We start from the raw sequence: 21,215 nt of genomic DNA on the forward strand, positions 1-21,215 counted from the left end.
TAGAGCATGCGATTTTAAGTAACTTTCTAATTTACTCCTTTTGTAAAATGTTCTTCGTTCTCTTGGTATCTTTATTTGAAAAATCAGGAATGTAAGCAATGTTAGTCGATTCATTTTTATCAAGAACTCCAAGATACAAATGTTTTGCAAAAGACATAAATGAAAAGGCAACATTATGCATTGTAGCACTAATTGGCAGCACTGGGGATAAATCTAAACTCCCAACATTTCTATTATTATAGGGGCATAAAACTGCAAATGCAATAATAAAATGCTCTTACCATAGGCCAGATTACAAGTGGAGCGTTATTGAAATCTCCTGCTCAAGCCTTAACTCCTTTAGAAGTAAGCTTTTTGCGCGTCGGGTAGTGTTCTTATTTCAAGTTGGAAGGAAACTGTTTTTGCGAACCCGACGTGCATAAAAAGCCACACTTCAGATATCCCATGCGCGTGAACATATTCCCCCACAGGACTCAATGGAGCAAAAAACGTGGAACAAAACACCCTACTCACGTGCAAACATGATTGCATATTCTCAAGTGCACTTACCTGACATGAAAATATGAATAATTCACATTAAAATCAAAGTAGCACTGTCGGAGTATCTGGATATTGATACACTTCAATGTGTCACTTCAAACTGGATCGTGGCTTCCAAAAATTAAGCAGATACAAACAATATCAGAGGCCCATTATAAGATGTCCACTGAGTGAAAAAGGATCCCTAATAAACTACTGACTATGATTACGTGATGCCCACAAGTGTGGGATATGGGAGGGACTTAACCCACTATCTTTCGGTAGACCGCTACTTACAATTATTTTCAAAAAGGTACAGGCTTGTAGTTGCTGTTAGGTACCAGGCAGGGCCAGCCATACCCATTGCGGGGCCCAAGGCAGGATGACAAAATGGGGCCCCCTTTCTCCCCGCCTCCAACCCCGCCCCATCTCCGCCTCAAACCTCGCCCCCACAGCTTTTAAAATGAAAAAAAAAATGGGAGAAAAATCATTTCAGGTAATGCACAACATTTTATAAAAAAATTGTATATATTGCAATTTACCCTTTTGTACTATTGGAACAACTGTTTATGTATATAATGAAGAATTTTGCTGACAGTTGAGTTGAACTTGTTGAGTTAACAAGAACCTTACAGAGACACATACATTCACACTCAGACACATACACAGGTACACAGATATATACATACAGGTTTACACATGCGCACAGACAGCCCGCTCGCGCACAGACAGCCCAAACACACACAGACAGCCCGCACACACATAGCCCCCCCAACACACACAAAGCACACACACACCCCACACAAACACACAGCGAGCCCACACACACACACAGCCACCACCCCCACCACCACCACACACACACAGAAGCAGAAGAAACCCTCAGTAAATATGGTAAAGAATCTGGCACACATTTAGTTAATAGCCCACAATCACACTACACACAGTACACAAGGGTAATGGAAATACTTGTAAACAATTTAATTTAATAAGATGTTAATGCTTTATTTAGAATACCAAGGTACAGCAGCTACCTGTTGTAATAAGGTTTGATTCATAGCCCCAGCCATTATAGAAAGCTGTTAGGTACTGTACAATGTACAACTGAATACAAATCTGGCATTACATTTAAACAAAAAAGTACCTTAGTTACAATGAAAGTAAAGTTTAGCTTTGCAGTTACATTCTTTGCTGTAGACATTATACATTGATGTCCAATATTCACATAATCTTATAGATGTTAATACCATGAAAACCCAAAGCAAAAATGTATGGAAATGGGAAGCAACTGAAATGATGTCAATTGCTTAATCTTAGTTGCAGGTACTTACTGTTACTAAGGCAAACTGGTTAGCTTCAAATTACAGTTCAAATTACAATTTTAAATCCATAACTTGAGGTATTGTGACACATGGTATGCCAAGCTTTGTTATTGAGCTTTTATTAGCGATACCTCACATAACATGCACCACACCATTATTATTATTATCATTTATTTGTATAGCGCCGCCAAATTCCGTAGCGCTGGGTACAATGATAGGGGTATACAATGACAAAGATTTGTGATACAATACAAAACATAACAAGACTAAACAAATCTAGCACAGGAGGAAGAGGGCCTTGCTCCGGAGAGCTCACAGTCTATAGGTTTAGGGTGCAGAGACATAAGGTTGGGGTAGCTTGTTACATCGGTTGTATTTGCAACAGTGAGTCAGGCAGTTCATGTACATGTATTAGCTTGGTTCGGATGCGGGATGGAGGAGAGATGGTAAGCCTCTCTGAATAGGTGGGTTTTCAAGGATCTTCTGAAGCTATACAAGGTTGGAGACAGTCTGATGGAGCGGGGTAGAGAGTTCCAGAGGACAGGAGAAGCACGTGCAAAGTCTTGGAGGCGGGTGTGGGATGTAGAGATAACAGGAGTGTAGAGACGTAGGTCAGAGGTTGATCGAAGAGGACGGGATGGGGAGTATTTCACGATGAGAGAGGAAATATAGTTGGGAGTTAGAATGTTGAGTGCTTTGTAGGTTAGGGCTAATACTTTAAATTGTATTCTGGAGTGTATGGGGAGCCAGTGTAGAGACTGGTAGAGCGGAGCAGCTGATGTAGATCATCAACTTAGGTGGATGAGTCTAGCAGAAGCATTCATAATAGATTGGAGGGAGGAGAGGTGGTGTTTTGGAAGGTCATTTAAGAGTAGATTGCAATAATCAATGCGTGACAGGATGAGGGAATGAATAAGTATTTTTGTAGTATTTTGAGTAAGAAAGGGACGAATTCTGGAAATGTTGCGTAGGTGTGAACGGCATGATTTGGTAAGCGTTTGTATATGTGGGTTGAATGTGAGTTCTTAGTCTAGTGTGACCCCAAGGCAGCGGACCTGGGGTGAGGTGTTAAGCATAGAGTCTCCAACCAACAGAGAAATGTCAGGTGTCGGATGTCTCGAAGAGGGGGGAATAAGAAGCAGCTCAGTTTTGGACAGATTGAGTTGGAGGTAGTGTGATGACATCCAAGAGAAAATTGCAGAGAGGTAGTCAGAAATCTGGTTGAGTAAAGAGGGAGAGATATCAGGAGAGGAAAGATAGATTTGGGTATCATCAGCATATAGGTGGTACTGGAATCCAAAGGAGGCTATAAGTTTTCCAAGGCAGGATGTATAAAGAGAGAAAAGCAAGGGACCCAAGACAGAGCCTTGCGGTACTCCAACTGAGAGAGGCATAGGATCACAAGATATGTTGTTAAAGGAAACTGAAAACGAGTGGTTTGAAAGATATGATGCAAACCAGGAGAGGGCTGTGTCTCGGATGCCAATTGAATGTAGTATTTTTAGGAGGAGATGATGGTCAACTGTGTCAAAAGCTGCGGACAGGTTAAGAAGAATCAGTAATGAGTAATGGCCTTTTGCTTTGGCTAATAACAGGTCATTTTTTACTTTAGCAAGAGCGGTTTCTGTTGAGTGTTTAGGGCGGAAACCAGATTGTAGTGGATCAAGTAAGGAGTTAGTTGTGAGAAATTGAGTTAGCCGGTTATAGACTAGTCGTTCCAATAATTTTGAAGCAAAGGGAAGTAAGGAGACCGGTCGATAGTTAGAAGGCATGGAGGGGTCAAGCAAGGGCTTTTTTAGGATTGGTATGATTGTCGCATGCTTGAATGTGTCAGGAAATGTGCCAGCATTGAGGGATTGGTTAAAGAGATGAGTTAGGGTAGGGGTTAGTGAAGCAGAGAGAGGGGGAATAAGTCGTGAAGGAATAGGGTCAAGTGGGCAGGTTGTGAGATGAGCCGAGGATAGGAGTGCAGAGACTTCTTCCTCTGTTACAGGAGGGAAATAGCATAGATTTTTGTTAATAGAAGGGGTGAGTAGGATTGCTGGGTTTGCGGGGTGCGAGGTGCAGATCTCTTTTTTAATGGTGTCAATTTTATTTTTGAAGTGATCAGCAATAATTTGAGCAGTGAGGTTGGTAGTGGGCCATAGGAGTCCGCAGCCAAGGAAGACAGCCAAATCATATTTTATGATAAACAACTAAGAAGCATTTAATGGCTGATATAACCCCACTGAAAACAGGCTACTCTAAGTTGTTTTTTATTTCAAAAGCTAGGATAGCTTCAATATCCATGATATGGTGAATCAGAACACATGTAGAATACCTTACAATACTATGATAGCACCATGTTGGCTAAAAAAACATCCTATACTGCAGGAATGCCATATGCCAACATTCTCTATCACATTCACTGACATGGATATTGAAGCTATCCTAGCTTTTGAAATAAAAAAAACTTAGAGTACTATGACGGGGAGGATGTGCTCTGACTATATGTATTATGATGCGGGTAAGCAGACGCCCAGATAGAGGGGTGATATCTATATTGTATAATGATTGCACATTGGGGGGGATAAATTCATCCAATGACTGGGACTATACACGCCTTTGAGAAAGCCCAGGCGAAACGTGCGTTAGGCGTTCGCTTTCCGTGCGTAATCTGGATTAACTGACTTCATATTTGTTTGCCTACTTGATCGTTATACTGATGTACCTGGTACCTAACAGCGACTACAAGCCTGTACCGTTTTGACAATAATTGTAAGTAGCTGTCTACCGAAAGATAGTCGGTTAAGTCCCTCCCATATCCCACACTTGTGGGCATCATGTAATCATAGTCAGTAGTTTATTAGGGATCTTTTTTCACTCTATGGACATCTTACAATGAGCCTCTGATATTGCTTGTATCTGCTTAATTTTTAGAAGCCCCGATTCAGTTTGAACTGACACATTGAAGTGTATCAATATCCAGATACTCCGACAGTGCTACTTTGATTTGAATGTTTTTATACTTATCCCTTGTAGGATGCTGTGTTTTTATTTGTGAATTAAAAGTTGTTTTATTTTTTTGGTCCCTCTTAGCAGATTTACCTATCTGTTTAAGTGTGTGCCCATAAAGTGGTTACTTTTCTTTTTTGATAGTATTATTTACAGACCACTAGGGCACCCCCGCACTCCCCAGTGGGATACGTGTTTAAGGGTTAACTATGAGATATTATTTGAATATATGAAATAGTTCTATACCTACCCTGTTGATAGATGTGTATGTTGTACAATGATATGAAGATATGAAGATAAAAAAGAAACCTTTATGGCATGAATAAAACATTATATTTCAGCTGATTGTATCCTGTTTTGTCTTGCAGCTGTTGGCTGTCTCTGGAGAATGGTTTCATTTGGAGCTTTATTGGACCAGTCTGCTTTATTTTACTGGTAGGTATAGACTCTACTTTAAAATACCAGCAACAAACTAAAGAAATCAGTTACTTCACTTTTGCCCACAGAGATGCACTAATATTTCACCCCTCAAGTTTAAAACAATTATTTGCATGTTCTTAAAAGTATTTTAAATAGTGTCCTGATTTTTCCAGGACAATCATTATTTCCTTCTTAATATAAGGAGAGTCCACTGCATCATTCCTTACTGTTGGGAATACTGAACATGGCCACCAGGAGGAGGCAAAGACACCCCAGCCAAAGGCTTAAATACCTCTCCCACTTCCTCTATCAGCCAGTCATTATTTGCCTTTTAATAATTAATAAGAGAGAAAGAACAGAAGCATTAATTTGGCACACTTGGGTGGATTGTCATCTCATTCAAATATGGTGGGTGATGGCATTGTGTAGTGAATTGATTTAATTAAAACTTAACATTTATTATATACAAAGAATAAAATATTTCCAGTGTTGTGGACCATGCCACTTGAAATACACTTATTCCCTAGTCATGTGTAGATCAAAAAGAAATTATATACATATATACTATAAAAGAAAAAAGAAACAAGACATATATAGTATAAAAAGAAGTAGCACTGTATGCTCTCTGGTTCGGAGTAATCTCCTAAACACCACAATTTAAATAGAGTAGGGGGAATCAGCTGAGTTTAAATATAAATTCTGTAGACGTGCACCGCAGCTGACTACAGAGGTTAAATGTGGGAAACGCAACTATTGTAACCAGCTCATCTATTGCCTATAATATGAGATCCATAAATTATCGGTTTCCACATTCCCCTGTCACCAACTCGGCTGCACAAATTAACCTAAGTAGGTGCCCAGAAATGGGCCAACAATTAACCAATATTATTCCACTTATAAGTAGAAATTATTTCCCCATAAGCTATATTTAAAACACTATTTTAACAGAGAGATGCAGTACGAACGGCCTAACGCACGTTTCGCATCAGCTTTTTCAAAGGCTAACCCGATCATCACCCGTGGTTTCCTTAAAAGAGGTCATTGACCAATCCTTAGTAGTTATTTTGATTGACAAGTCTAATCTGCCAGTCGCGTGAAGCCATCCTCGATTGGCTAGTGCAAAGGGTGTGTGCCGTTCGCCCAATGATATGCGGTCAAGGGATGACGTGGGCGTAAATACGCCCCCCTGTCACATATTCCCTATTCCGCTATTGCTGCGAACGGCAAGTAAGAGGGAGATGTCAAAAAAAATTTAACGTGATAAATGCTAACCATAAGACTAAGTCTTCACAATCTTGATCAGCTATGTTCAGAAATATACATTCCGGCAATCGGTTCTTATTCACAGATACTCATTATTCCATAATTATGTGAATGTAACCTGAAAGCTCATTAATACTCCTTTTTATACATCTGTTAGTTCATTCATTACGGAGTTTTATATGTGTCAGGGGTAATATTAATTTCCCTTTGGTAAGGACGGCTAGACATGTCTTTCACTATGACCCTGGAATTTATTAAAGTGTTCATGACACCCATATATATGTATACTTAAGTTATCAAATACATAGATAGTTTTGGGCACAACTTAGCTTATTATCAGATTCAGAAACTAAGATACATTCTGGTTCACACTTGAAGTTTCATGATCGAGAGATATGTTTGGTCGGATCAAGTCAGATCTTTATAGAAAGGAAACAGCCACGAACTCGATATTGAGTTTCCAGAGTGCTCACCACCCAGCAACAAAGAGAGCTATTCCGTTTGGGGAATTTCTTAGATTACGGCGCAATTGTTCTGACATTAGTGACTTTAAAAATCAGGCAAAGGAAATGAAGAAGAGGCTAAAAGTTAGGGGATACCCTAACAGTACTCTTAAAAAGGCATATCATAGAGCCCTCCATACTGACAGATTGCAACTATTAAAACCCAAATCGAAATCCACTCTGGATAATAAAGTCCGATTCGTCAGTACCTTTAACACAGCACACAAGGAAATAAGGGATATCCTTAATAACCATGTACATATCCTGAAAACAGATGACGATTTATCCAAATGTATTGGGGATAAGATTGCAATGAGCTGGAGACGAGCCCCTACAATTAGGGACAAGATAACTAGGAGTCACTTTGTGAAACAAACCAGTAAAAAAAGAAAGGACTTTAAGGGAACATATGCATGTGGGACATGTAAATTCTGTCCATATATGCTAAATGTAAAACAGATGAGTATTTTTCCCTCTGGTACGATATTCATGGACGACTTCTTTAACTGCAGGAGTAAGAACATCATTTATTGTATTGAATGCAATTGCAATAAAAAGTACGTGGGGATGTTGACACGTGAATTCAGGAGACGTTTAGGTGAACATATATGTAACATCAAAAATGCCAAAAATGATCTGGAACATGACAAAAAATTGACCACGGTGGCAAGACACTTTATGGATAAACATGAAAGTAAACCAGAGTTACTTAGTTGGATCCTTCAGAAGGTCTCTTTAGGAATAAGAGGAGGGAACATGGAGAATGCACTCCTTAAAGCAGAGACTAAATGGATCTTCAGACTACAGACCATGAGCCCTAAGGGACTCAACGAAATGCTAACTTTCAGTGCATTTCTGGAATAATTAAGTGAAAAATGTATAGATTACAGACTATGGGTCCCTAAGGAGCTCAATGAAAGGCTAATATGTAGTACATTCTTGGAGAAAAAGCAAAAATAATGACATCTAAGAAAACACATGTTTATTTTTAGTTCACAACCTAAGATACATAGTGGACAATGATCCTAAAACCGATATGTTATTATCTCTGTGGTCACAGAGTTAAAATCAAAATACTTGCCAGGCTATTAATTATGATAATATTTATGAGTATGCACTTCTTTGAATATAAAGAACCTTATATAAAAATCTTTTGGGAACTATCAGTTCTAATCCAACAATAGCAATAATAATTTTTAAGGTACCCTTTACTTTGGACCTTTGCGTTCTTTTTAATGAGGAGTGCACATAATAAAACTTTGCATGGTAATAATATATGGTATTTTATTTTTGACCTCCCTAATGAGAGATAATGGCCACGATGTACTTAAAATCATGAAACTTCAAGTGTGAACCAGAATGTATCTTAGTTTAGGGGTACCTTAACAGTACTCTTAAAAAGGCATATCATAGAGCCCTCCATACTGACAGATTGCAACTATTAAAACCCAAATCGAAATCCACTCTGGATAATAAAGTCCGATTCGTCAGTACCTTTAACACAGCACACAAGGAAATAAGGGATATCCTTAATAACCATGTACATATCCTGAAAACAGATGACGATTTATCCAAATGTATTGGGGATAAGATTGCAATGAGCTGGAGACGAGCCCCTACAATTAGGGACAAGATAACTAGGAGTCACTTTGTGAAACAAACCAGTAAAAAAAGAAAGGACTTTAAGGGAACATATGCATGTGGGACATGTAAATTCTGTCCATATATGCTAAATGTAAAACAGATGAGTATTTTTCCCTCTGGTACGATATTCATGGACGACTTCTTTAACTGCAGGAGTAAGAACATCATTTATTGTATTGAATGCAATTGCAATAAAAAGTACGTGGGGATGTTGACACGTGAATTCAGGAGACGTTTAGGTGAACATATATGTAACATCAAAAATGCCAAAAATGATCTGGAACATGACAAAAAATTGACCACGGTGGCAAGACACTTTATGGATAAACATGAAAGTAAACCAGAGTTACTTAGTTGGATCCTTCAGAAGGTCTCTTTAGGAATAAGAGGAGGGAACATGGAGAATGCACTCCTTAAAGCAGAGACTAAATGGATCTTCAGACTACAGACCATGAGCCCTAAGGGACTCAACGAAATGCTAACTTTCAGTGCATTTCTGGAATAATTAAGTGAAAAATGTATAGATTACAGACTATGGGTCCCTAAGGAGCTCAATGAAAGGCTAATATGTAGTACATTCTTGGAGAAAAAGCAAAAATAATGACATCTAAGAAAACACATGTTTATTTTTAGTTCACAACCTAAGATACATAGTGGACAATGATCCTAAAACCGATATGTTATTATCTCTGTGGTCACAGAGTTAAAATCAAAATACTTGCCAGGCTATTAATTATGATAATATTTATGAGTATGCACTTCTTTGAATATAAAGAACCTTATATAAAAATCTTTTGGGAACTATCAGTTCTAATCCAACAATAGCAATAATAATTTTTAAGGTACCCTTTACTTTGGACCTTTGCGTTCTTTTTAATGAGGAGTGCACATAATAAAACTTTGCATGGTAATAATATATGGTATTTTATTTTTGACCTCCCTAATGAGAGATAATGGCCACGATGTACTTAAAATCATGAAACTTCAAGTGTGAACCAGAATGTATCTTAGTTTCTGAATCTGATAATAAGCTAAGTCGTGCCCAAAACTATCTATGTATTTGGTAACTTAAGTATACATATATATGGGTGTCATGAACACTTCAATAAATTCCAGGGTCATAGTGAAAGACATATCTAGCCGTCCTTACCAAAGGGAAATTAATATTACCCCTGACACATATAAAACTCCGTAATGAATGAACTAACAGATGTATAAGAAGGAGTATTAATGAGCTTTCAGGTTACGTTCACATAATTATGGAATAATGAGTATCTGTGAATAAGAACCGATTGCCGGAATGTATATTTCTGAACATAGCTGATCAAGATTGTGAAGACTTAGTCTTATGGTTAGCATTTATCACGTTAAATTTTTTGACATCTCCCTCTTACTTGCCGTTCGCAGCAATAGCGGAATAGGGAATATGTGACAGGGGGGCGTATTTACGCCCACGTCATCCCTTGACCGCATATCATTGGGCGAACGGCACACACCCTCTGCACTAGCCAATCGAGGATGGCTTCACACGATTGGCAGATTAGACTTGGCAATCAAAATAACTACTAAGGACTGGTCAATGACCTCTTTTAAGGAAACCCCGGGTGATGATCGGGTTAGCCTTTGAAAAAGCTGATGCAAAACGCGCATTAGGCCGTTCGCACTGCATCTCTCTGTTAAAATAGTGTTTTAAATATAGCTTATGGGGAAATAATTTCTACTTATAAGTGGATTAATATTGGTTAATTGTTGGCCCAATTCTGGGCACCTACTTAGGTTAATTTGTGCAGCCGAGTTGGTGACAGGGGAATGTGGAAACCGATAATTTATGGATCTCATATTATAGGCAATAGATGAGCTGGTTACAATAGTTGCGTTTCTCATATTTAACCTCTGTAGTCAGCTGCGGTGCACGTCTACAGAATTTATATTTAAACTCAGTTGATTCCCCCTACTCTATTTAAATTGTGGTGTTTAGGAGATTACTCCGAACCAGAGAGCATACAGTGCTACTTCTTTTTATACTATATATGTCTTGTTTCTTTTTCCTTTTATAGTATATATGTATATAATTTCTTTTTGATCTACACATGACTAGGGAATAAGTGTATTCCAAGTGGCATGGTCCACAACACTGGAAATATTTTATTCTTTGTATATAATAAATGTTACGTTTTAATTAAATCAATTCACTACACAATGCCATCACCCACCATATATGAATGAGATGACAACCCACCCAAGTGTGCCAAATTAATGCTTCTGTTCTTTCTCTCTTATTAATTATTAACTATATTTTGGCATTAGGCACTACCTTGTCCTATACTCAGGTATATTAGGATTTAGGAATAATCAATTGCAAGCATCAATTGAAAGAATGTACATATTTAGCACTCAACAGCAAGTATAGGGAAAATGGCCATGAATACCTAGGTAGAAGGTTCCAAGAAAGGCGATTTAAAACTTAACTTTTATTAATTTATTCAAAAATAAAAAGCAAGGGGGTGAGGTATTTTAAAATTCCAACCAATGTGAATATAGGAGAATGCAACCAATAAGTGGTATGCTCACCAAGTAATATACACTCAAAAAAGGGGGGGTAGGGTATATGCAATTATATATGTATATATATATATATATATGGATTCAAAATATGCCCATATTTTATATTTATTGCAAGAATATCTAACCCCCAGTTTTAGGTTATCTTCTTATATCGAAAGAATGTGAGTGATAATACTAGTATTTAGAGACCCACGGATTGTCCCTAATGGGTATTTTAGTATCAGAGAAATAAACCTAGGTGTAATGCTCTGAACTGTCCTGCAATTGTATGATCAGACCAAAGTGAATGCATACAAAAGGTTACTAGAATCTTATATTAATACATTAAGAAATATATAGTTGCAAGACTAGAAAATAGTAAATATGCCCTTGGTAATATATTTGTTGGATACTGGGTACTGAAGGGTTTTTAACCTCTATATAATGAACTTTACTCTAAATGCAGTAACATATAGGTTGGTTGATTGCTGGTAACGTAACCGGCGGAGGACTATTCCAATGCTGTTTAGCTATAATCAGTGTTAGTAACGGTTTGTCAGATTACTATATTAATTGTGTTCCTAAGAACGTTATAAAATAGGAAAGATTCACTCTGTATGTCCTCCCATTTCAATTTAGGTAATACTTATATTATAGCATTGCACTCCATTAGTGCTTAACTTGATAATGTTTTGAGTTTAAATAGACAACTGGTTATCACCTATTCTGGTGGAGGCTATTTTTAAGAGCAGCAGCTATAATATCAGGGTATTATTGAAATGTTTTCCTTTTGCACAGTCCTCGTAACAACGCCAATTTCTTAAATCAAAACTGCAGATTATACTGTACAAAGTCCGCTTAACTATGAAGGGATTGACTTGTTATTATAAGAAATTAGTACCAGTATCTTTGTCAGTGTGTTTGGTGCACTGTAGAGGTAACCCCTATGTTATGGTTTAAGTAGTACTCCAGAGTAATAAATCCGAATATATGCGTAATAGGATTATTTTAGAACCAATAGGGGACACACCGGTATTCAGGTTAATATATTTATGATTACCGGTTTTAGAACTTAACAGGGTCTCTATGCGATTAAGACCTAGAGAGATCAGAGCTGTACTTGCTCACGGCTTAAAGTAAAAAGTACACAAGCTGAATCTCAAATTAGACTCCTATGAGTAAAGTACTTGTAAGAGTATATGGAATTAAGCAGCTCCGTTTCCCTAGGTAACACTCACACACAGAGACATACCATTTTTAAATTAAATTCTAGTAAAGCATTCAACCACAATTCACACAGTTGTTTAAGTTAAAAAATGGAGAATGTACTCCAGCTTCCCTGACATGTTTCGCCAAAAAAGGCTTTGTCAAAGGTGGGGCGCCCGCCGTTCTTGGGACTTTTTATTGGCTGACATGTTAGAGGCTTGTCTCGATCGTCGGCATTGATTGGTTGCCTTCCCTGCTACACTATTGGTTTGGGGAAGGGGGTATATTCGTGACGTAGTCTGTTACACACTCGTCTATTCGTGAGGCATATTCCGTGATTTATTATATATTCCATAAACTGAAATTGATCCTATTGCGTACATATGATAACTGAGAAGGGATACCATGGGGATAGAAAGAGATTTACTAAATTGCCGATTTTATGACCCTCTTGGGGGACGTTACTCGAATGTTTCCGATGTTCTCAGGTTGGGCATAGTGGACAATATGTTATTTTATATTTATTAAAAGAGCCTGATAGTGTGATTAACCCAAATAAGGGAAAAAGTTTTTCCTTTTTTCCAATAGTTTTGGCATAGTGATTGTTGCCCAAGTGAAGAAAAGGGGAATGTCTAGGTTATGTGCTAAAGGAAAAAACCCGATAGAGTGATAGTGTCCAAAAATGTGAAAAGAACACTAGTGCAAGTGAAATCAATTCTTGGAGTGACATGTGATGAATGGTGCTAGCACAGGGGGTTTCTAGATCTAAAGGACCTTTTATTAATATAAGTATATTTGCCCCTGTTTGTATTTAGGAGGTGAAGGGGGGGAGCGAACATTCTAGGACAATATACTATTTGTCCTAATTCAATTGAAATTAACAGTGAAGGTGATAGGCTGGCACACTGATCCATATAGGATCATAATTTAGCAATAGTGCATGTGATAAAAGATGTGAGTGCTATACTCACATGTGGGCAAAAAAAGGGAAAATTATTGCCCAGTTAGTGACTTTTTTATTTTTTATTTTTATTGTAATGGGGGGAAAAAAATGAATATTGGTGCTCAAAAAAATGATGTGACATTGCTGAGAGTGCGACTTAGGCATAACCAGCTGTTTATAGAACAAGAAGAAAGTAATATTTATTTACATTCTTTGATGTGGTTCCTGCCCTTTGGGTTATTTCTATTTTGTCATGGACTTTTTAGTATTTATAATTCCATCCTACATTAAATAATGTCTGATAAAATATATTCTAATACATATGCCCCTTAATCTTCTCTATCTGTAATAACACTTCTGTATTTGTTCTTTTTATAAAAAACAATAATAATTGTTTTGTTCGTTTAATCCCTTTGGGTATACACTATCTAATAGATAGATCCACCTGCATTCAGATCTTAATAGTGCTTGTTCCATATTCCCCCCTCTGATACCTAGGGATATTTTTTCTACTCCTTGACATTTCAACTCTTTCGGGTTTGCATGGTGATATGTTAGGAAGTGACAAAACCGCAACTAACACTGATTATAGCTAAACAGCATTGGAATAGTCCTCCGCCGGTTACGTTACCAGCAATCAACCAACCTATATGTTACTGCATTTAGAGTAAAGTTAATTATATAGAGGTTAAAAACCCTTCAGTACCCAGTATCCAACAAATATATTACCAAGGGCATATTTACTATTTTCTAGTCTTGCAACTATATATTTCTTAATGTATTAATATAAGATTCTAGTAACCTTTTGTATGCATTCACTTTGGTCTGATCATACAATTGCAGGACAGTTCAGAGCATTACACCTAGGTTTATTTCTCTGATACTAAAATACCCATTAGGGACAATCCGTGGGTCTCTAAATACTAGTATTATCACTCACATTCTTTCGATATAAGAAGATAACCTAAAACTGGGGGTTAGATATTCTTGCAATAAATATAAAATATGGGCATATTTTGAATCCATATATATATATATATATATACATATATAATTGCATATACCCTACCCCCCCTTTTTTGAGTGTATATTACTTGGTGAGCATACCACTTATTGGTCGCATTCTCCTATATTCACATTGGTTGGAATTTTAAAATACCTCACCCCCTTGCTTTTTATTTTTGAATAAATTAATAAAAGTTAAGTTTTAAATCGCCTTTCTTGGAACCTTCTACCTAGGTATTCATGGCCATTTTCCCTATACTTGCTGTTGAGTGCTAAATATGTACATTCTTTCAATTGCTGCTTGCAATTGATTATTCCAGTTTGCTTCTTTTAATGTACAGCACCTAAGTCCCCACTCATACATTTTTTTGAGATTTCTCACACCTATGAGAATAGGATATATAGTGGGACACAGCAACCGTAGTGCCGTTGTCTTTTCTCTTTCTGTTTCTCCCATATTAGGATTTAGGTTTGAGATTTCTCATCTCCAGTTCTTTCCCACCTCTCCCTTTAGGTTAAAAGGGAAACAATCCATATTCTTTGCCTTTTGTCACAGGAGGATGGCAGAGAAGTGTCAGAAGATTTCAGAGTTGTTCCTCAGGAGGGATATACTGTATGCCTTTCGTTATGGAACTGGAGTTTTAAGTAGTCTTGTCAGCCTCTCAAGTGAGAGCATTGACGAAAGTTAGAGTCTGGAGATGCAGGGAGTCTTTCTGCGAACCCATCCAGACTGCCTGCTAACAGCTCCTTCAGCAACCAGTGTTGACGAGTTTCACTGTCTTCTTCTTCTCCACTCAAGTCCATATCAGAAGCAATGCTACAAGTGTTTCTGTTCCACAGCACGGATTCTGGTAAGATTGTTTAAATTTTTACTGATGTTGAAATTGCTGAAGACAGGGTCACAGTGTGACTCCTTTTATCTTTATAGAATCGTGGGTTAATGAGGGAGGTTATTGAACAGTGGGGATTAATCAAATGTGATACTTTGATTTTATGCTGCTTTAAGTGCGAGTATTATTTTGTTGGACTCATAGACTGTTGTTATGCAGTAACGGAACATACAGGTTTTTACATTCACTTTGAACGCTGCACAGCTTGTAGCCTGGTGCACTTTATCTCATAGCAGGAGCAGTCCTGCCTTGCGCACCACGTGACTGGGTGTGGTCACACTTTCGTTTTATCTTTCTTGACCGAGCTAGCTGACAGAGAGGTTGCTTCTTCTCTGGTTGCTGGGTCTAGGAGGTGGTGAGTGCCCCAGTCATTGGGGGTATAAAGGTGCTGATAAATAAAAAGTTAATTTATTTGTATCCTACTGTTGTTAGCGCAAGCTATGGAGGATCCTGATATGCTTGAGGGTACTCCCTCTATTCCTAATAGTAATACATACCTGTCTATATTGTGAGGAGGCCTTGGTGTGCCCGCCCTCTCAACTATGTTCCATATGCATCAACAAGGTTATTATGTCTAAGAAGGTTAACCCCTTTAGTACGACTGAGCCTTCCACCTCTGAGGACTCGCCGTCCCGCGAGGTGCATACCCATGAATCATCTCCATTGTCACATGCAGCTTCCCGTAGCACGCCTGATCCTCCATCTGGAGGGATCCTTTTACCACCAGACGTTACCTCGCAGTTAAAGACGGCGGTGTCTGAGGCCCTTAGAGCTCTACCTCGCCCTGATAAGCGCAAGCGAAAGTTTAAACATAGCTCTCCGGTCCAGGGGACATCCAGTGATTTACTTGATTTGTCTGCTTTTCAAGTATCCCAGGATGGGTCACAATTTGAGTCTTCAGAGGGTGAAATTTCTGGATCGGAGTCTGCTACCTCTAGGCCGCCGGCTGCGGAGGAGCCAGCCTTTAGATTTAAAATTGAACACTTACATTTTCTTCTAAATGAGGTTCTGTCGACAGAGGTTCCAGAGGCCAAGTTGCCTGATGAACCTTTGTTCCCTAAATTGGACAAAGTGTACGAGGACAGGGTAGCGCTGCTAACTTTTCCTGTACCTGTAAAGTTGGCGAATATTATTAAAAATGAATGGGATAGAATTGGATCTTCCTTTTCCCCTTTGTCTGCTTTTAAAAAATTATTCCCGGTCCCGAACTCTCAGCTGGAGTTGTGGGGTTCCGTCAATAATGTGGATGGTGTTATCTCCATGTTAGCTAAGCGCTCGTCTTTCTGAGAGTCGATGGATAAGAAGATGGAAACGTTTCTCAGGAAAATGTTTCAGCATACGGGATATTTATTTCAACCGGCAGCAGCTGTTGCCTCGGTTGCTGGAGCTGCGGCCTACTGGAATTGATCAAGGTGGAGGGTCCCCTCGACGTTATCCAGGAAAGAATTAAAGCTTTGAGAATTGCTAATTCTTTTATCTGTGATGCAAAAATGCAGATTATTCGCCTGAATGCAAAAGTCTCTGGTTTCTCAGTGCAGATGCGTCGGCCGCTCTGGCTGAAGTCCTGGTCTTCGGACAGGACTTCTAAGTCTAGACTACTTTCCCTCCCCTTTAAGGGAAACATTTTATTTGGTCCAGGCCTGGACTCCATTATTTCCACGGTTACAAGGGGCAAGGATGCCTTCCTACCACAGGATAAAAAGAACAAATCTAAGGGACAAGGATCTAATTTTTGTTCCTTTCGTTCTGAAAAGTCCCAACGTCAGCAGGCCTCCTCTAAGCCTGAGCAAACCAAGAGCACTTGGAAGCCGTCTCAAACCTGGAATAAATCCAAGAAGAGCAAGAAGCCCACCGAGGACAAGTCAGCATGAAGGGGTGGCCCCCGATCCAAAGCTGGATTATGTAGGGGCAGACTGTCGCTATTTTCAGAGACTTGGCCCAGGGATGTGCAGGATCCTTGGGTCCTGGAGGTCATAGCTCAGGGATACAAGATAGGTTTCTAATCACATCCACCCAAGGGCAGATTTCTCCTCTCAAGCCTGTCTTTAAAACCAGAAAAGAAGGAAGCCTTTCTGGGGTGCGTGCAGGATCTGTCCTCCTTAGGAGTCATTGTCCCGGGTTCCTATTGCTGAAAGAGGTTTGGGATACTACTCAAACCTGTTTGTGGTCCCTATTCTGGACCTAAAGTGCTTAAACAAGTTTCTAAATGTCCCCTCAAGATGGACACTATTAAGGTCTATTTTTTCTCTAGTTCATGACCACTATAGATCTGAAGGATGCCTACCTTCACGTTCCAATCCTCTGGGACCACTTCCAGTTCCTAAGTTTTGCGTTCCTGGATCAGCACTTCCAGTTCATTGCACTTCTATTTGGTCTAGCTATGGCACCAAGAATCTACAAAGGTTCTAGGAGCTCTCCTGGTTGTCGCCAGAACCCAAGGTGTAGCAGTAGCTTCCTACTTGGATGACATTCTGGTTCAAGCACCATCCTTTCATCTAGCAGAGAACCATTCAGTATTTCTTCTCTCTCTTCTTCAATCACATGGGTAGAATTCCTGGGTACTATAATAGATTCAATATCCATGAGGATATTTCTAACCGACCAGAGACGATGCAAGCTAGCTTCGGCATCTCTTACCCTCCACGCCTCCTTCAGGCCATCTGTGGTTCAGTGTATGGAGGTAATTGGTCTCATGTTGTCCAGCATAGACATAATTTCTTTTGCCAGGTTCCGTCTCAGACTGCTACAGTCGTGCGTGCTGAGGCAGTGAACCGGCGATCATTTGGATCTGTCTCAACAGATTTCCCTGGACAACCAGTAGGTTGAATCACTCTCTTGGTGGCTCTGTCCAGATTATCTGTCCTGAGGGACATCCTTTCTCAGAGCACCTGGGAGATAGTGACTACGGACGCGAGCCTCTCAGGATGGGGAGCTGTTTGGGGTGCCAAGAAGGCACAGGGCTTGGCCTCTTCTGGGTTCGTCCCGGTTAATCAGATTCCAATCAGACAATATAACCTCAGTGTTTTTTATCAACCATCAGGGGGGAACGAGAAGCTCCCTAGCGGTGAAGGAAGTATCTCGGATTCTGGACAATCCTTTCATCAAGGGGAATGGTCTCTCCATCCCGAAGTGTTTGCGGAGATATGCAATCTGTGGGGGACGCTGGAGATAGATCTCATGGTGTCCAGTCTTAATACCAAGCTATGCAGATATGGGTCGAGGTCCAGGGTTCCTCAGGTGGAGCTAATAGATGCAATAGCGGTGCCTTGGAGGTTCAATCTAATCTACCTTTTTCCGCCATTACCACTCCTTCCTCTGGTAGTGGCCCGCATCAAATAGGAGCAGGCTTCAGTAATACTGTTTGCTCCATCGTGGCCACGAAGGACGTGGTTCGTGGACCTAGTGAGGATGTCATCTTCTCCTCCATGGAATTACCTTGTCGCAGGGATCTGCTGGAACAAGGTCCTTTTGTTCAGCAAAATCTAGATTCTCTGAGGCTGAATGCTTAGTCCTACCCAAGAGAGGTTTTTCTGAGAGAGTCATTGATACTCTCATCCAAGCTTGTAAGCCAGTTACTCGTTGCATCTATCATAAGATGTGGAGACCCTACTTATTCTGGTGGGAAGAGCGTAGATTTCTTTGGCATAAGGTTAAGGTTGCCAGGATTCTGTTGTTTCTTCAGGATGGTCTGGAGAAGGGTCTTTCGGCCAGTTCCGTGAGGGTACAGATTTCAGCCTTGTCTGTTTTACTGCACAAGAGGCTCTTTGAGCTTCCAGATGTTCAGTCTTTTGTTAAAGCTCTGATTTGGATCAGACCTGTGTTCAGATCTTCGGCTCCCCCTTGGAGCCTGAATCTGGTTCTTAAAGTTTTGCAACGGGCTCCTGGAAAGTTCTCTTTCTACTGGCTATTGCTTCGGCACGCAGAGTATCTGAGATTGCCGCCTTGCAATGTGAGCCTCCTTATCTGGTGTTCCATTCAGATAAGGCTGTCCTACGCACCAAGTTAGGGTTTCTCCCTAAAGTCGTGTCGGACTGCAACATCAATCAAGAGATTGTGGTCCCATCTTTGTGTCCTAATCCTTCTTCTTCAAAGGAACGTCTACCTCATAATTTGGACGTGGTTCGTGCCTCAAAGTTTTATCTTCAAGCAACTAAAGATTTTAGACAAACTTCTTCCTTGTTTGTGGCATATTCTGGGGAAGCGTAAGGGTCAGAAGGTCTCTTCGACTTCCTTATCTTTTTGGTTGAGAAGTCTTATCTGCTTAGCTTATGAAACAGCGGGACATAGACCTCCTCAGAGAATTACGGCTCATTCTACTAGAGCTGTAGCTTCCTCTTGGGCCTTTAAGAACAAGGCCTCTATGGATCAGATTTGTAAGGCAGCTACCTGGTCCTCCTTACACACTTTTTCTAAATTCTACAAGTTTGATGTTTTTGCTTCAGCTGAAGCAGCCTTCAGGAGAAAGGTTTTGCAGACTGTGGTGCCCTCAGATTAGGGTCCACCTCTTTTTTTTTTCCCCTCCCATTATAATTCAGTGTCCTCTAGAACTTGGGTATGTTTCCCAAGAGTAAGGAATGATGCCTTGGACTCTCTTCATATTATGAAGGAAAACATAAATTATGCTTACCAGATCATTTCATTTCCTTCTGTATAAGGAGAGTCCACGGCCCCCGTCCGTGTTTCTCCGATGGGTGGCCCCCTACATTCTTATTTCTTTTCTGGCACCTTTTATACCCTGATATTTCTCTTACTGTTCCTTGTTCCTTCGGCAGAATGACTGGGGGATAGCCGAAGTGAGAGAGGTATTTAAAGGGCCACTGTAAGTAAATATTTTCTATGCCTGTTACTAACTAACTACCCCAAATACGCTTTTAATCAATAGCATTTCATTAACATATCTCTACCGTATATCAGAAATCTTGTCTGCAAATTTAATTGTTTTCCAAACCCACTCCGTGGGTATCCTTTGCTCTGTACCAATCCGTTTACAATACCTAGGTTTCAAAATGGCGCTTTACACACAAAGTTATTGGTTTAAGTATTTTGAACATGCAGTGCTGAAAATAGTGGGCAGGATAACGTGACGTTATCGGCGAATAAAAGATATAACTTTTAGAACGTTATGAAACTTTGTTTTGGAGAAAATATAGGTCAGTAGGTTTTAATTAATGTTTATTAACTTTAATATGTTAGTTGTTTAGCTTAAAAATTATAACAGAAAGTAATCCTTTAAGCCTTTGGCTGGGGTGTCTTTGCATCCTCCTGGTGGCCAGGTTCAGTTTTTCCCAACAGTAAGGAATGATACCGTGGACTCTCCTTATACAGAAGGAAATTAAATTATCTGGTAAGAATAATTTATGTTTATTGGCCTTCTGTCCAGTGGTATAATTGTGGCAGGATCCTGTTCCACATTATAAAAAAAATCTACCCTGAGCTTTGCATGGTTGCCTGTGACTGTACAAATCAGACATGAGATTTTTATTGGTCTTATTTATTTATTTGCATATTGTGGCATCTGAGTCTTGTGCATTTTAAAACAGCAGAATAATAAATTATTGGATATGGCGAGCTGGAACCTGTAAATCTGCAGTTTACCGATTAGATTAAACAATACAATATTTTGTGCATATTGGGCTAGATTAGTGGAGCGTTAATTTGTCCATTACAAGTGGCTGGTTATTGATACCGCAAACTTGAGGTAGCAATTAGCGCTTAGAAAATTAAACACAGATCAGATCCCTGGTTAATTTTCTAAATAGCCCCCAAAATTAAGTGCTATGTTTTTGTTTAATTAAAAAAAACACAGCATCTTTATTTTTTTTATTATTTTTTTTAAATAACTACTAAAAGCACTTATAAAGGTTTTAAAGTTGTCCGCTGTGTAGTGCTAGAAAAATAAATGGCACTGAAAAGTACCTTTACATTGTGGTCTATGGGAACTGTGTGTTCCTTGTAAATATAT

At 39.3% G+C, this 21,215-nt stretch overlaps 1 protein-coding gene across 2 annotated transcripts in view; it reads left to right on the forward strand.

Moving 5' to 3' along the window:
• The window catches only part of ADGRE5 (adhesion G protein-coupled receptor E5), a 580,790-nt gene that overhangs the window by 530,658 nt on the left and 28,917 nt on the right, over positions 1-21,215 (forward strand). For both annotated transcript variants that reach the window (XM_053718071.1, XM_053718072.1), the window contains one exon: positions 5,204-5,270. In XM_053718071.1, coding sequence (XP_053574046.1) covers positions 5,204-5,270 — 67 coding nt within the window. The remainder of the gene's footprint in view (positions 1-5,203; positions 5,271-21,215) is intronic.

Source organism: Bombina bombina, chromosome 6 (genome assembly GCF_027579735.1).
Source record: "Bombina bombina isolate aBomBom1 chromosome 6, aBomBom1.pri, whole genome shotgun sequence".
NCBI lineage: Eukaryota > Metazoa > Chordata > Amphibia > Anura > Bombinatoridae > Bombina > Bombina bombina.